Raw genomic sequence first — 17,569 nt, forward strand, 5'->3', positions numbered from 1 at the left:
ACCTGCTCATCAGTCCCAATATGATGGAGCCTTATTGCTCCTCGTTGTACCATATCCCGGATAAAGTGGTACCTGATATCTATATGCTTGGAGCAATCATGAAACATGAGATTCTCTGATAATCGGATCCCACTCTGGTTGTTACAGAGGATCACGGTGGTATCCAACACATGTCCAAATAGCTCACTGAAGAGCTTCCTCAACCAGACAGCTTCATAGGAGGCCATACTAGCAACTATGTATTCGATCTCAGTGGTGCTCAAGGCAACCGATTTCTGCTTCCTGCTCATCCAGGATATTGAAGTAGAACCCAAAGAAAAACAACATCTAGAAGTGCTCTTGCGTTCCACCACACTGCCAACCCAATCAACATCAGAATAACCATGCAGCCTCACATCTTCGGCAGTGTATCTCAGTCCATGAGTGATTGTGCCCCAAAGATATCTCAAAAGATTCTTGGCACCAATCCAATGTATATGATGAGGCTCAACATATATTGGCTCAATGTGTTAACTGCAAAACATATGTCTGGACGAGAGTTCACCAAGAATATCAGTGCTCCTATGAGTTGACGATACTCAAAAGCATTTCCCAATTCAAGTCCAACAACACTACCACATAACTTCTTAAAGTTAAGTTCCATCGAAGTAGTCACAGGCTTGTAGTCCACCATCCCAAATCTTTCCAATATCTTCAAAACATATTTTCCTTGAGAGAAGAGAATTTCACCTGGCTTTTGCCAGACCTCCAACCCTAGGAAATAGTGCATCGGTCTTAGGTCCTTCATCTCAAATTCAGAAGCCAACTCCCTTTTACATTTGTGAATGAGAGGGTCTGCACTTCCATCAACTCCATGCTTGATTTTGTAAAGCCACTTAGAGGTGACAACCAATTTGTCCTGGGGTCTAGGGACCACATTCGAGACATCATTCTTCATAATTGACTCGTATTCTTCATTCATAACATCCTTCCATACTTGATGCTTCACAGCTTGTTCGAATGATGAAGGCTCATTTTGAATTGCTCATGGCGGTCAAATATCCTTGATAGTTGTTTGACTTCTTACTTTCACTGAAAGTCCCCCTTAGTGAAATGTGTCTCTCGGCATCTTTGAGAGTCTCCCTAAGCCATGACGGTCTCCTTTTGGAGAAGGAGGATCAATAGGATCCATAGGTTCATCAACATTAGGCATTGTTTCGTCTTCTTTTGCACCCTGATTTCTGGTGGCAGCTTCTTTGTCCTTCCTTAGGATAGGAAGGTTGTTGATCTTACTCAGGGCCATACCTTTGTCGAAGGTGACATCATGACTTATCTCAACTTCCTTTTGACCAGCCACATAAATTTTATATCCCTTAGAATTTTCACTATAGCCCACAAAGATTCCTTTCTTTCTAGATGCACCCAATTTGCTTCTCTTCTCTTTTGGCACATGAAAATATATGAGACTTGCAAAAATTCTAAAATGAGAGACATCGGGTTTCTTACCAGTGAACATTTATTCGGGAAACTTGGAGTCTAATGATTGATGAGGGCATCAATTTTGAACATACACGACAGTATTTGCAGCTTCAACCCATAGGAACTTCGGAAAGCCTTGATCATGAAGCATGGCACAAAATGCTTCTACAAAAGAGCGATTCTTCTTTTCAGCCACCTCAATCATCAATATCTTATTTTCTTCTTGGATTGGTTTTTGATCAAGGCTTTGAAGTGTCGGAACCAGGTGAACACTTCATCCTTCTTCAAGAAGTAGATCTAGGTCTTGCGAGAATAATCATCTGTAAAGATGAGATAATATAAGTATCCTCCCAAAGAGTTTATGGGCATCATGCCAGACATGTCAGAGTGCATCAATTGCAATATATCTGTGGTCTTGCTATTACTTGAGGGGAATGGCCCTCTTGTAAGTTTTCCTTCGACACATCCCAAACATACACCTTCATGCTCTACCTGTCACCATCTGTCTCACATTGGGTAGGGCCTTAAAATGAAAATGGGCAAACCTCCGGTGCCATAGTTCAGATTGTAGAGATGTGTCGCAAGACATGGCTCCCAATGGACTTCCTCCAACTAGATACACAGTGTCAACCTTGAACCCAAGAGTAAAAGCATCTTTAAAATTTCTTTTCCAAACACGTACTTTTCCATCGATGAATGCCACCTTGAATCCTTTGAACTCCATGGCTAAAATGGACACTAGGTTCTTCTTGAGATCAAGTACATATAGTACTTCTTGCAAATGAATAGTGTTACCTTGATTCAATTGAAGGGTAACATTCCCTACTCCCTTCATAGGATAGGTGGCATCATCTCCAAGGATGATCTCCAAGTTTGTCTCCTTTTCTATGAGATTAGAGAGGGCTTCCTTGTATTTGATGAAGTGCCTTGAGGCATCACTATCAATCAACCATTTTCCTGAAGTGTTCGGAGGAGAGGCAGTGGAGAGGGACGATATAAGATAGTATTCTTGTTGCTTATTGTTAACAACATTTGATTTTTCATACCTGGAGTTCCTTGATTTCTTGGAGGGTCAACCATTTTATTGATGTCCCGCATTCCTTTTTCCTTTGCCATTAGACTTGCCATTCCTTTGATCGTTGTTGTTGAAGTTGCCCCTGGAATGATTGTGATCGTCATCATGCAATGTGTCCCTTCTATTTGGACACTCCCTTGCATAGTGGCCAAACTTATTGCAAACAAAGCACTTGTCCTTCCTTCCTCCTTTAGATCCAGGCTTTCCATGGAAATGACCTTTAGACCTTGCATTATTTCTCGTTTTGGCATGAGCGGAGAATGCAGTGGGGTTGCTTCTATTAGAAGGCATTTCTTGCTCCACCATTCTTGTTCCTTCTTGAATGCATCTCGACATCAATTCTTCAAACTCTGGAATTCAATCATTGTTGAGGACGGTGGTTCTAAATACATACCACTCAGGTGGGAGTCCTCCAAGGGTGGTGAGAGTAAGTTCCTTGTGAGGAATGACTTCTCCAATCGAGAGTAGATCATTCTTGATCTCAGTAATCCTCAAGAAATAGATTTGAATATCCTCATCCTTTCCCTTCTTAATATCCTTCAACTTATACTTGAGAAATAGAATTTGATTAGCATTACTAACCTTGGACATGCCGACCAATTTGTCATAGATCTCCTTGGAGGTCTTCAATTCAGAGATATAGGCCATTAGATTCTTGTCAATGGAATCCCTGATAATCTTCTTCACTTTGACTTCAGCCCTATTGTACTTGGTCTTTGCAGCAGCCGGTGCATTTGAAGGAGGTTCACGGATTATTTTACCTTGCACATAGTCCATCACTTATTTTTCTTCCAAGGTCAAATCAAGAGACATCTTCCATCCATGATAGTCAGATTTATCATGGAGCTTGTCTTCAGCCGAGAAGTAGGATGAGGAACGCATTGAACCTTTTGTCCTTGGTCAACTGTCTTTGGTGATTGCTTTTTTACTCTTGCTTGGGCTTTGTCTTCACCTCAGCTTCGGTACCATGTTAATTTTAAGCAACAATGGTATGTTCTATGCTTTAGAGCAATTTCACTTCAATTTCTTTATTAGCCAAGTTATCAATATTTAGATTAGCAATCACATCAACGTGATAGTAAAATGCAGATAGAACATAAAAATAAACAATAGAAGACAAGCCAATACAAGAGGACACAAGATGTGGCACCAGCCAGGGACAAAACCCAATGTGGCAAAACTCTTGAAGAAATCTTCTTTTAGTCTTCAATAGTTCAACAGAGAGAGATAGTAGAATTTATAAATCTGATAATTTATAAAAGCAACAAAAGAGCCCTAACCAAAAAGTCAATGCTAGTCAACATGGTAGATTTGACCCTCGACAAATTGTTAGTCAACTTCGGCCTCTGAACAACAAGATGAATCAGCCCTCAAAACAACCCAAAAACAATCAAGTCAAAATTTGGTCAAATAGCCCACCTGCGGTCAGCCCTAGCTGCAGTCAATGCTGGTCAACAATCAACGTTTAGCCTCGATTTCAGTACCCAGAAATGCGGCCTGCCCAATCAGAGATAGCCCTCACAAAAACACAGTCAAAGGAGGTCAATGCATGTTGGACAACGCTTGGTCAAACTGTCTAGAAATTCAGTCTCTTGAGATTTCGCTCTCTTGAAATTTCGACCTCCTGAAATTTTGCTTTCTTGAAATTTCAGATGTGTGGAGAGAGAGAGGCCTCGAAATCCGTACCCAATCAATGAGGAGAGAGAGAAAAATGTGAAGATGAGTGTGTCCAAATGAGGCTAATTCACCTTCTATTTATATGCAATGTTGAGGATGAATAGACGTGATTGTTGGGCTTCTGAGGCTACATAAGTTTGATGCAAGTCGTAATAATTATGATGCCCTTAAGGTACATGAATGAAAGCCTATGTGTATGAAGCCCTAATCTTAATGAAGAAGTCCTTGCCCTAATGTCCATGAAAAACCTTAGATCATTGATGATGAAGCATTAAATGAAGATGCCCATGAATACATATTGAAAATGCACCCTAATCTTGTTGATGCCCATGATACCTTTAAAGAAGCCCTAATCCTAATCAACTTGATGACCTAATTCTATAAAGAAGGAGCCCTAAACATTGGATGCCTAAAACTAAAATCCTAATGGCTGCCATAAATAAAATAATAATGACAGTCTCACAAAAATAATTTTATTGGTGGTAAAATGACCCTATTTAAGGATGGGATTGGCATAGGAGTGTAGAGGATTTTTCCCTCTTTCTAACGAGCTATTACATGCCCCTAAATTCCTTACCATTGAAGAGAAATCAATTTTTGAAATCAACATATGTCAAAAATTGTCAAACTGTCCAAGCCAACTTGAGTAGGCTCATAACCCTTGGCAAAGAGACGTGTCCCTTCAGAATATGGAAAAACCACTATAAATATAAACCTAAATTCGTCCATTCAAGCTCATATTTTTCTGTGGAGACAAGACAAGAGGTAGAGAAGCAGTCGCAACCTAGAAAAGCAAGGAAGACAAGTTTGTGGAATTGTTCTTGGGTTAAATAGTCTCCCATAGCTTCAAACTAGAAGCAGAGAAGTTACCGTAGTTGTTGTGGTGGAAGCTGCTGTAGTTGCTGTGGTCGAAGCTGTTGTAGTTGTCATGGTGGAATTTCCCGTGGTCAAAGCTGCTATAGTTGCCGTGGTCGAAGTTGCTGTAGCTGTGTGGTTGAAGTTGTCGTGGTCGAAGTGTTGATTTATTGGAATTGGAAAAATAGAGCTTGTTGAAGTCCGCTCTTGAGAACAAAAAGGGCAAAGTTGGAGAACTTTGTGAAGTAGCGTATTGAAGATTTGTGGAGATCATTGAAGAACATGATGCGTTGAAGCCATCGTGTGTTGACCTTGAAGAAGTTTTGTTTGGGTAACATGAAGAGTTGTGAGACACCTTCTAAGAAGACAAAGTTGTCATTGATGAGCTAAGTGCTCTGGAGATCAAGGGCAGTGTTGAAGGTGAAGATTATTGTCAGGGCTGGTTGCAGAAGATATTGGGAGCCTTAGGAACTATTAAACTTATCTTGACGAATTGAAGCCGTTGGTTGGAGCCCTAGAGGATAGGAATCCTAAAGAAGACCCGGTTGGACCTTGTACCAGAGATAGCGTTGGAGTCCAAGAGGTTGGAGCCTCGAAAATGCAAGGTTGGTGCTTTGGAGAATAGGGTTGGAGCCCTAGAGGATTGGAGTCCTCAAGAAACTAGGTCGGAGCCTGAACCAGATATACGGTTGGAGCCCTTGAGGTTGGTGCCTTAAAATTGACAAGGTTGGAGCCTTGGAAGTCCAAATCGGTGCTTGGAAAATACAAGGTGGAACTTGGGACATTGAAGATCAGTGTCTTCATCTAGGGTTGAAGCCCTACATATATTGTACTTGATTTATTGTAAAGAAGAAATTAATAAAAGCATTTATTCTTATTGTTCATTTCGTGTTCTAAATATAAGTGATCTAGCTGGTAAAAATAACAATTGAAAAGAAATACTGATTCACCCCCTCTCAGTATTTCGAACAATTGGTATCAGAGCCCATACCTTCACTCAAGGCCTAACAACGTGAACGTTGATCCTTAGAACACAAATGGCAAAGCTGAGGAAGAAAGCCTCCAATCCTCCTAAAGATGTCTCTTACTTAACCATGAAAACTGAAGACAATCAAATTGAGAAAGTTCCAGTGTTCAATGGAAACTTTGATATATGGAAAGTATGAATGAGAAATTTCTTAATGGCTCAAGGCGTTGGAGTATGGGAATCAATGATTATTGATAGCATGATAGACTTTGAATCCAAGGAGTACAATACAAGAGCAATAAGGACAATTTTGAATGGGCTACCAAATTCTATAAAGGCCAATTTGGAGAAATGTTTGTCAGCAAAAGATATATGGGACAAACTTCATGAACTTCATGACCTCCTTTTGTTTGTCAGCAAAAGGAGCATTGACCATGACCTCTGGGCAAGAAAATGATGGAAAGCAAGAAGGAAATCCAGAACCCATCAAGGAAGCTGAAAGTAAGAATGATGACATCAAGACCAAAGAAGACCAAAAGAAAAAGAAAGCAAATAAGACTTTGAAGAAGATCTCTTGACTAAACTTATAGCTGCCATGGAAGAGATTAACAGTTTGAAAAAGGAAAATGAGGAACTTATGAAGAAATATCAAGATGGTGATCAGGACAAGACAAGGAAGGAAGTTGACCTTTTCAAGCTTCAAGTACAAGAAAGAGATGAGAAGCTCACCAAACTTAAGGAGGAATTTCATCATAACAAAAGAAAGCATCATGAAGAAGTCATATCCATGACAAATCAATTGGATAAGGCGAAGAAAAGGGAAGAAGCTTTGTCAAGCCACCTTGAACAAAGACTCAAGAATATGAACAAACTTGAAGTAGAGATTGGTCAATACAAGGAAGAGGTCTCCTCCCTTAGATCTCAACTAGAAGAGGCAAGGAATCAAGCACAAGGAGCTGAGAAGGTGATGGAAGCTTTGGCATTCATAGAAGGACAAGTTGATGAAGCAGAAAAGGAGAGAAACACCATGATGTGCTAACTAGAAGAAAAGGATGATGACATCGTCAAGTTAAGATCAAAGATCACTTCTCTTAAGGCCCAATCATGTGAAGCAACCAAGATGAAGGAAGAAATGGAGATCATTCTATCAAAGAAGGATGAAGAATGCAAGGAAATAAAGGAAGAAATTGTCTTTTTTAAAAAGGAAGTTGACCTGCTGAATAAGAACTTGAAAAGTTCTCAAACCCTAGATGATATCTTAAGTCATCAAAGGTCTCCCCTTGATAAGTCAGGTCTTGGCTATGCAGGTGAATCCTCAAGCAAGAATGATAATGCTTCAAACAACATGGATGTGAGGAAGCCAGAAAGAAATGTTGATCCTCCCAGTTCCAGCAATGGTAAGGAGAAGAATCAAGACAACAGTGGAAGGAATCCTACTCCAAGGAAACTTGCAGATGGTGTCAAGAATACAAAAGGCAATGAATATCATCAAAGAATCCCAAGAAAAAAAGACTTTAGATGTACATCAAGGAAATCTTCATCTCCCAGGGAACAAAGTATATTTCTTGATTATTGCTATTCTTGTACAAACTTTGGGCAAATGGCAAAGGATTGTAGGGCATATCACAAAGACAAATATAATGGTCGCCGTCAATCTCCTAGAATTAATTTTGCAAGAAAAAGTCATGATTACTCATTCATAAACAAGATGGAGTGCTTCAATTGCCATAACATTGGACATATGGCACTTGATTGTAACTTGACTTGGGTCCATACACAAGCTAGAACCATGACAACCAAGCCAGAAAAGAAAGTTATACGAGTATGGAGAAAGAAGCAAATTGGATCCGAAAGTCTCTTAAACACTCCAACCAACAACTCATGTTGTTGATCTAATGTCATCCTTCATATTCCAAGTGTTTGATAATGGGACTTTGCCAAAAAAAAGGAGACCATGCATATTATTAGGGGGAGTTTATGATCATTCTTGTAGAAGCTATCCGTGAATGGGCCCTATGAAATTATTGATGAGTCACACATGGACAATCATCTTTTGATAGATCATCTCTTGGGAGAAACTCCATTGAAAAACATGATTTCTTACTCATCTGATGGACTATTGTTGAAGATTTCATCCACTTGATCACAAGGCAGAAATCTTTCTTGTCTAAAGAAGCTAGAGGAGTTTATAGAGGCAGGGGGAGTTGGTTCACCACATGAAGAAATGTAAACACAGTTATCATGGAGCACATTGCTAGAAGGAAGAGCACCATAACAGGGGGAGCAACATACCTATGAAGAACTATTATTGATGAAGAAAATATGATGAAGAGAAGCAGCTTAATAGGAGTACTTGGGCACGCCGTTTGCCATTGATGTCAAAGAGGAAGAAAATGTTGGAAGGGCAAGAATATTGCCATCAGTGACAAAGGGGGAGACAGTTGGTCAAGGTTGTCACTGATGTCAATATGGCATTGTTGGAGATGGCAAATATTCTTGTGATACATGCCTTAAATCCATTCATGATGTTGCCCTAACTACATGACAAAACCCTAAGTACATTTATGCCCTAGATTGGTGATGCATGATCTAAATGCCCATAATACTCTAGAAGATGCCTTAGCCCTAACACATTGATGCAAGTTGTAATACTTATGATGCCCTTAAGATACATGAATGGAAGCCTATGTGTATGAATCCCTTGCCTTAATGTCCATGAAAAGCCTTATATCATTGATGATGAAGCCTTAAATGAAGTTGCCCATGAATACATATTGAAAAGGCACCCTAATCTCGTTGATGCCCATGATACCTTTAAAGAAGCCCTAATCCTAATTAGCTTGATGACCTAATTCTATAAAGGAGCCCTAAACATTGGATGCTTGAAACTAAAATCCTAATGGTTGCCATAAATAAAATAATAATGACAGTCTCAGAAAAATAATTTTATTTGTGGTAAAATGACCCTATTTAAGGATGGGATTGGCATAGGAGTGTAGACTATTTTTTCGTCTTTCTAACGAGCTATTACATGCCCCCAAATTCCTTACCATTGAAGAGAAATCAATTTGTTGAAATCAACATTTGTAAAAAATTGTCAAACTGTCCAAGTCGACTTGAGTAGGTTCATAACCCTTGGCAAAGAGACGTGTCCCTTAAGAATATTGAAAAACCACTATAAATATAAACCTAAATTCGTCCATTCAAGAACATATATTTTGGTGGAGACAAGTCAAGAGGTAGAGAAGCAGCTGCAACCTAGAAAAGCAAGGAAGACAAGTTTGTGGAATTGTTCTTGGGTTAAATAGTCTCCCACATGTTCAAGTTAGAAGCAGAGAAGTTGCCGTAGTTGTTGTGGTTGAAGCTGCTGTAGTTGCTGTGGTCGAAGCTGTCGTAGTTGTCGTGGTCGAATCTGTTGTAGTTGCCGAGGTCGAAACTGCTGTAGTTGCCGTGGCTGTTGTGATCGAAATTGTTGTAGTTGTCATGGTCGAAGTGTTGATTTATTAGGATTGGAAAAATAGAGCTTGTTGAAGTCCTCTCTTGAGAACAAAAAGGGCAAAGTTGGAGAATTTTGTGAAGCAGCGTATTGAAGATTTGTGGAGATCATTGAAGAACATGATGTGTTGAAGCCATCATGTGTTGACCTTGAAGAAGTTTTGTTTGGGTAACATGAAGAGTTGTGGAGACACCTTCTGAGAAGACAAAGTTGTTATTGATGAGCTAAGTGCTTTGGAGATCAAGGGCAGTGTTGAAGGTGAAGATTATTGTCAGGGCTGGTTGCAGAAGATATTGGGAGCCTTGAAGAACTATTAAACTTATCTGGACGAATTGAAGCCATGGGTTGGAGCCCTAGAGGATAGGAGTGCTAAAGAATATCCAGGTTGGAGCCTGTACCGGAGATAGGGTTGGAGCCTCCAAAAGACAAGCTTGGTGCCTTGGAGAATAGGATTGGAGCCCTAGAGGATTAGAGTCTTCAAGAAACCAGGTCAGAGCTTGAACCATATATCGGGTTGGAGCCCTTGAGGTTGGCGTCTCAAAATTGACAAGGTTGGAGCCTTGGAAGTCCAAGTCAGTGGTTGGAAAATACAGGGTGGAGCCTGGGACATTGAAGATCAGTGTCTTCATCTAGGGTTGGAGCCCTACATATATTGTACTTGATTTATTGTAAAGAAGAAATTAATAAAAACATTTATTCTTATTGTTCGTTTTGTGTTATAAATATAAGTGATCTAACTGGTAAAAGTAACAATTGAAAAGAAACACTGATTCACCCCCCCTCTCAGTATTTCCAACAATTGGTATCAGAGCCAGTACCTTCACTCAAAGCCTAACAGCTTTAAGGTTGATCTTTAGAACACAAATGGAAAAGCCAAGGAAGAAAGCCTCCAATCCTCCTAAAGATGTCTCTTCCTCAACCATGAAAACTGAAGACAAGTTCCGGTGTTCAATGGAAACTTTGATAGTTATTATTTCTAAATGAGAATTTACATATTTGTGAGTTGTTACATTCATTCTCTTCATTTTTCCTTTCTCAATATTATTACAAACATAATTCAGTGCAATCACACGCTATGCATATTTTGTTGATAAGTGAATTTTTTACTGTTTTCTTTTTCTGTGTATCATTTTTGGTTGTTATGGTTGCATTCCACAGTCAATTTGCTAAATTGTATATTTATGGAGATGAAATTGATAAAGTTTGCAAATGCATGTACAATTTTCTGGGATTTGTAATGTAATGTAAGGAGTAACAGGGACTTCTAAATTTATGCACTTTCCTGATAACTGCACTAATAATAACTGTACTATTCTCGATGGATTGCCTGTTAAGAAAACGGAGATAATTTGTATTGTAGAATATTAAGTTGCATTTTTGATTCGTATCTACCTGGAAAAAATTGCTATATGCCTCTTTCACTTATTTTTTGTTGATTGCTTACAAAGTCTACAAGGACAGCATTTTAGTATTAGAAATATAACTCATATTTACACTTGAAATTCTTTTAGTAATCACATGACTTGATGTTCTGAATTTGTAAAAAGTTTAGGATATATGGATTTCAAGCTTTCTATATTACATTTCTATTTTACTTTGAGCATTTGTCTTTGTGTAGTCTGAAGCTTTTTGATAAGTGCATTTTGCATGGAAACAGAACTTGAGCTTTTCTTGACTATCTTGATGTGAATTCGAATTGACAAGATCCTTTTATCAATTATTTGTGCTCGGTTCTTCAGAATTATTAAGACTTCTTTTGTTAATTATAAGTTATTAGTGCCTTGAACTGTTATTTGACACACTTATTGTCAATCTAAGCATATTAGTTTCAGAATATTTGTGTAAGCTGCAAATACTGTTCCAGGGTTTGTTAGACTGCATTCGGTTGTAGCAATTGTTATCCCAATATGCATAAGTCTCTTAGCTTCTTTATGTGTTTTTTGGTGCAGAAGCGCAAACTGTCAGATATGTTGGGCCCTCAGTGGAGTAAGAAGGAACTAGAAAATTTCTACAAGGCTTACCGCAAATATGGGATGGATTGGAAGAAGGTTAGCATTCTATAGAACTTGCAACTATGTTAAGTTCCACGTGAAAAATATGAAGACTCTTATACTTCGGACAGGGCATGGCTACATAGTGCTCTGACTAAAAATGATGCTCTTTTGCGGCAAGTCTTATAGAGTTGAAAAATGGTATTAGAAGTTGATGTAGTGACTGTTAAACTTTATCCATGTTACCTCCATTTAAACTTGAAGAACTTGAATTTATATTCTTAAAATGACTGATTTTGACAATTGACCTTTGGAAAGTTTCATCCTGGCAGCCCAATTTGGTATAGGCCGTGCCATCTCTAAGAATCAATATGGGGTAATGAATTATTCTTCCCATCCTTTACAGATACAGCAGTCCCTATCATAAATATACAAATTTATTTACTCCTTGACACTTTATTTGATATTTTGTTTTAGTAACTGACCTCATATCTATATCCTTACACGGATAAGGCTTGGTGGATTAGTTTGAGATATTCACAATTGCAATGTCAGTTTTTTAGCAATTTTCAATGGAATTGTTAAATAATGGTATGTTTAATGCTTAGAGCAGTTTACTTATTTTTCTTCTTATTAGCCACATATTAGCAATCACATATACATTAAGTAAAGTGCAGATAGAACATTAAATGATCAACAGAAAACAGGCCAAGACAAGAGACACAAGATGTGGCAGCTAGCCAGGGACAAACCCCAATGCGGGGAAACCCTTTGATTAAATCTTCTTTTATCTTCAATAGTTCAACAGAGAGAAATAGTACAAAATCTGAATTTTGTAATTTTATATCAGCAGCAGCAAACCCTAGATCAGCAAAGTCAAACTTGGTCAAATTAGCTGAAATTGATCTCTAAAATACTTGGTCAATTCTGGTCAACTTGTCCTCGAACAGCCTGAAGAAACAACCCTTGAACAGCCCCAAAAGTTTAGTCAATTTGTAGATTTCTGAAGTCAACTTGTAGCCCTAAACTAGGGCAGTCAACATTGGTCAAACCAGAGGTCAGATCACCTCGATTTTCGTGCCAAAAATTGCGGCTTGCCTAGGAGAGGCAACCACACCCAATCCGCACTTCTAGAAGGTCAACGCTTGGTCAACGCTGGTCAAAGAGATGACTTGCTGCCCTAGCGTCCTTCTTTCTGCATCTTCTTTGCCCTAGGACGTCTTTCTTTTAGCCACATGAGAGAGAGAGAGAGAGAGGCTCCTTTTATGCATAGGAGAGAGAGAGAGAGAGAAGATGAATGAATTGAATTGTCCAAATGAGGAGAATGCTCCTTGTATTTATATGCAAACATTGAGGTTGAATAGACATGACTGTTGGGCTTCTGAGCCTACATAAGTTTGCTGGCCGACCTTGACAATTTGTCCATAATCAAAATAAATTCATATCTCCATAAATACTTATCGGAATTGGATGATCTTTATATCAATCCTACACCTCTCAATGAGAGGGATCCAAGAAAAATATCAGCGTCCATTAATAAGATGACCCACATGGAGTTTGGCCCTAGTTGCCAATTTTAACACTCCCTCTCAACTAGAGAGAACTTCAACTGCAATCCGTTAGACCGTTGTGCTATCCATCCATCAAATGCACTGTCCTGTACAGCTTGACCTTACTTTGTTCTGCTCTACTTTGCTCGAACTTTGAAGAAGAAGAAATGATCGAGCATGTATCATACCATCCTCCACTGACCCGAAGTCAGTCTCAGAGTGTGAACCACTCTCACTGATCCCAGATCAATGGAGGCCATCCTAGCATAGGGAGTACAGTAGATACAACGATGCATCCATTGATAGTACTACTATGGTTCCTATCCTCATTTCCCTGCTCATTGATTAGATGAGAGGTACTTCCCATGAGTCCCAGATTGCATGGGTAGGATGCCTCGACAGGAGAACTAATCATCTTGTCCACAGGAGAACGAATCATCCTGTCCAGTGGATGCCACGGAGAACTAATCATCTTGCTCCACAGTCGCCACGGAGAACGAATCATCCTGGCCCATAGGAGAGTTAATCATCCTATTCCACAGTCGCCACGGGGTGTCACAGGGGAAGGTTGAACCTTTACCCTGTACATAGTGCACCACCAGGGGATGGTGAGTTGCCCTGTGGTCGGTCAAATGTTGCTGCAAGAACTACCCCACGCCCCTTGGAGCTCCCAGAGCTCAATACATCATACTCGACCCTCATAAGAGGGTCTCTAAACAACACCAAGTCGTTCTCGGAAAGTCAGGAATTTGACCTTTCCTAGGGGCTTTGTCAAAATGTCGGCGACCTGTTCATCTGTACCGATATGTTGGAGCCTTATTGCTCCTCGCTGCACCATATCTCGAATATAGTGGTACCTGATCTCGATATGCTTGGAGCGATCATGAAATATGGGATTCTCTGATAAACGGTTCCCGCTCTGGTTGTCACACAGAGTCACGGTGGTATCCAATGTAAATACAAATAGCTCACTAAAGAGCTTTTGCAACCAGATTGCCTCACAGGAGGCCATGCTAGCAGCAATGTACTCTGCCTCGGTGGTGCTCAAAGCCACTGACTTTTGCTTCCTGCTCATCTAGGATATCGAGGTAGATCTCAAAGAGAAACAACACCTGGAAGTGCTTTTTCGGTCCATCACACTACTTGCCCAATCAACATCAGTATACCAAAGTAGTCTCACATCTCCGGCAGTGCATCTCAACCCATGAGTGATTGTGGGATCAAACTGGGAGTGAACTTGTCTCCTTTAATGGTGAGTGCGACCTCCTTCTTTGACTGATTTGAGCCACTAATATCAGCCGAACTTGAGGCACAAACTAACCTTCTAAGTTCTCTTTCTCTAAGGGTATTTTCAGTCTGTAAAATGAGATAGAAAACTTCATATTAGAAGATGAAATCAACTGTAAGAATTGGTACCTCTATTATCTTTTGCAAAATTTCCTCATTTTGGTAGCACAATGGCGAAATCTGAGTGATTCCGCTATTTAGATCAATTAGGGTATATAGTCTTAACATCGAAGCTAGCAATGATGGCTAGGGTACCCTAAGCTTTTCTCCAAAATCTCTTTTTTCTCAAAAAACAAGTGATAGAATGAAGAAAGACTACTCATTTTTCCCTTTTTATAACTTTAGTGGTCACTTTTGTTTCTATTTTACCTTTTTCCCTCCAATTAGATAATAAAAACACTTTTCTTTTCTTATTTAATAAAGTAACTTTTATTAACTAATTAAAGCCACTTTTAACCCTGGAAAATGCTTAATTTGCCTCCATGGTCATGTAGACCACCCAAAGCCCCTTTTCATCATCCTTCCTTGTAGATCTTGTTGCCCTGATTCCAATGAGCTATTACACTAAGGTGTTTCTCCAAGTAATCGGCCTGAAACAACACCTTAAGCGTAATTAATAAAATATGCGTGTTAATAAATCCATTTTACGGAAATCGTTGGAATGCAGCAGAACCAAGAGCGAATCGTGATGAACTGATCCAGATGATGAATATGGTAAGTGATCCTAATCAAACCCCTAAAACTTAAAACCTCCGGGGCCCACTAATGGAGTAATCATGCTCTTGGGTTGAAACAAGCTCTGGAAATTCCTCCTAACCACATCACAAGGTAATCCAAAATATGGGGACATTACATTGTCATTCCACGTTTTTTGAGCAAATGATCAACTTGCCCATACCATTGCTATCAAACATTTCATGAAGAGCTTGGCAAAGATCCTCTTATGTGATGAATTTTAGGGGTAATTCAACTTGAAGGCATTGTGAAGGACCTTGCAAATAAGATTAATGCCATCATCAACGATATAATCAGCGATTGCTACATTGGAGGTTGATCTTGCAATTGTTTATTGATGGGATGGATGAGTGGCGGGGAGAGAATACATGACCAAACCTTTCTTACTTCCTCATATCTTCAATCTTCTTATCTCTTGGACCACTCCAAGGTCTCACTCTTTTGCTTGAGATGTGCGTAGAATGGGTTGGAACCTTTGTGTGACCACTAATCCATTGTAGAGCATATAATTTGCAACAATTTTTGATGTTCCCCTTGAATTGTTGCTTCACCAGTCTCAAAATGTTTCCATAAGGAAGCGTTGAGATTTTCAATGGTTGACATGCGACGAATTGGAAAATGAAACTCAAAAAATCTCTCTTCTTTTAGTTTCCTAATTTTTTAATTTTTGGGTCATCATGCCTGCTATTATCATCATGTTGTAAGTGTGTAGTGTAGCTTAGTTACAACACTCAAGGATAGCTTAGTTACTGATGTTGGCAAGGAGTTCGACTTCATCCCGACTCCCAACGGCTTGAAAACAACGTCCTTGAATTGGTGAGAGGGTCCACGATGAGTGAAACATGTTTTTGGGAGATTTGGATCTTTGTGAAGTATAAGAAGCACCCTTGTTTTACCGTCTAACAAAGGCATTGTTGACAATTTTTATTTATTTATTTATTTTTTATTTTTTTTATTTTTTATATATTTTTATTTTCAAATTCATAAATCTCTTTGGGAAAATTTTGATGTCAAAACCAATGTTGCAGTAATCGTTATCAGGATAATATCGGCGAGGGAAAAAATCGGAAAAAGTCTGGAAAAAATCACAAAATACAAAAATATTCATTTTTTTCAATTTTTTTAATATCTAAAGTATCTACAACATAAAATAAATACATTGACACATAAATATGATAAAAGAACTAATATATAAGATGTGTAATATCATTTCTAGTGCTACATCACACATAACAGTGAATCATGTCCTGAATAGTCAGTCCTGACTCCTGAGTCCCAACTCAACCTCAAAATATCAACAAAAAATATAATAATGTATCTCATATTATGAGTCATAATGTCATATACAATGAAATGAACCAAATAACTAATACCACTGATTTCCTCTATGCCTCTTGCGAGAAAATGCAATAGCTTTCCCTCTAGATGTAGATGCCGATGGAGTTGGCAATGTAATCTGCTGTGCTCTAGAAGCTGAAGAACTAGGAGCTATAGGAGGTAGACCACGTCCTCTACTGGTGACAGGGGTAGCCTGGGTAGGTTGTGTCACCTCCTCCTCTTGTTGCTCCTCCTCCTCATCAAGATTTTTTCGTACTAATCACGATTATTTCAAGTTATCGCGATTATTTTTTGCGAAAAAAATTCATGTAATAATCGGGCGATAATATCGCCATTTTCAAGAGACCATGATTTTTCGATATTATTGTGATTTTCGCAACACTGGTCAAAAACAACTTTTAAAAACTTATACCTGGAAAAATAATTCCATCAAATCGTCCCTTAAGTAAACTGCCATCTTTGTTGTTATCAACGCTGACTATGTAGGGAAAAATAGTTGTTCCAACGTGATGTTGCCTAGCAGTGCACTATTGAGAAAATGCTGTGCTGAAGTGAAAAGAAATAAAAAATCATTGAGAAGTTGTTAAAGTGTTATTTGTGTTGGGCAACCTTGGATTAGGGATTTTTTGAGGCCTACATTGTTATTTTCTTTAGGGGTTTAAATTTTATTTCTATGTGTTCTCTTCCATTTTCTTAGGATGGGCCTCCTTTGACTTAAGGGGACATGGACATTCATCAATTTTCTTTGCGGATCAGGATGCATCATGCACAGATGCTACCCTACACCTAGACACAGTGTAGGCATGGTCAAACATTCATTGGGGATATGGAACCTTTTCAAGGTTTGCTTCGCCCATGGGCAGAGATTTTTCTCTTTTTTGTACGTATCTACATTTTTTTTTTCATTTGCTTGTTGAAGAAGACAACATCACTCTCATATCCCATCTCTCCTTTCGTTGTTCAAGAAGACAAAGTTATTGTCTCATTTCACAATTAAGGATCAATCCACATGCAAATTCATCAGCGACAATTTTTTATTTGAAAAGCTTAATTGAATGTGGCTTTTGCTTTATAAGTAAATAAATGTAATGGACTTCATTTAGTAGTTTCATTGAATTTCATTATTTAGTAGTTTCATTA

At 38.9% G+C, this 17,569-nt stretch overlaps 1 protein-coding gene across 3 annotated transcripts in view; it reads left to right on the top strand.

Annotated features, from left to right (window-relative positions):
- LOC149157695 (protein ALWAYS EARLY 3-like) overlaps positions 1-17,569 on the top strand; it is a 422,957-nt gene that overhangs the window by 36,194 nt on the left and 369,194 nt on the right. For all 3 annotated transcript variants that reach the window (XM_089435959.1, XM_089435960.1, XM_089435961.1), the window contains exon 3: positions 11,478-11,576. In XM_089435959.1, coding sequence (XP_089292085.1) covers positions 11,478-11,576 — 99 coding nt within the window. The remainder of the gene's footprint in view (positions 1-11,477; positions 11,577-17,569) is intronic.

This window comes from Pinus tabuliformis, chromosome 5_2 (assembly GCF_031772625.1).
Source record: "Pinus tabuliformis cultivar Carrire ecotype Pingquan chromosome 5_2, CPIR1, whole genome shotgun sequence".
NCBI classification, from domain to species: Eukaryota; Viridiplantae; Streptophyta; class Pinopsida; order Pinales; family Pinaceae; genus Pinus; species Pinus tabuliformis.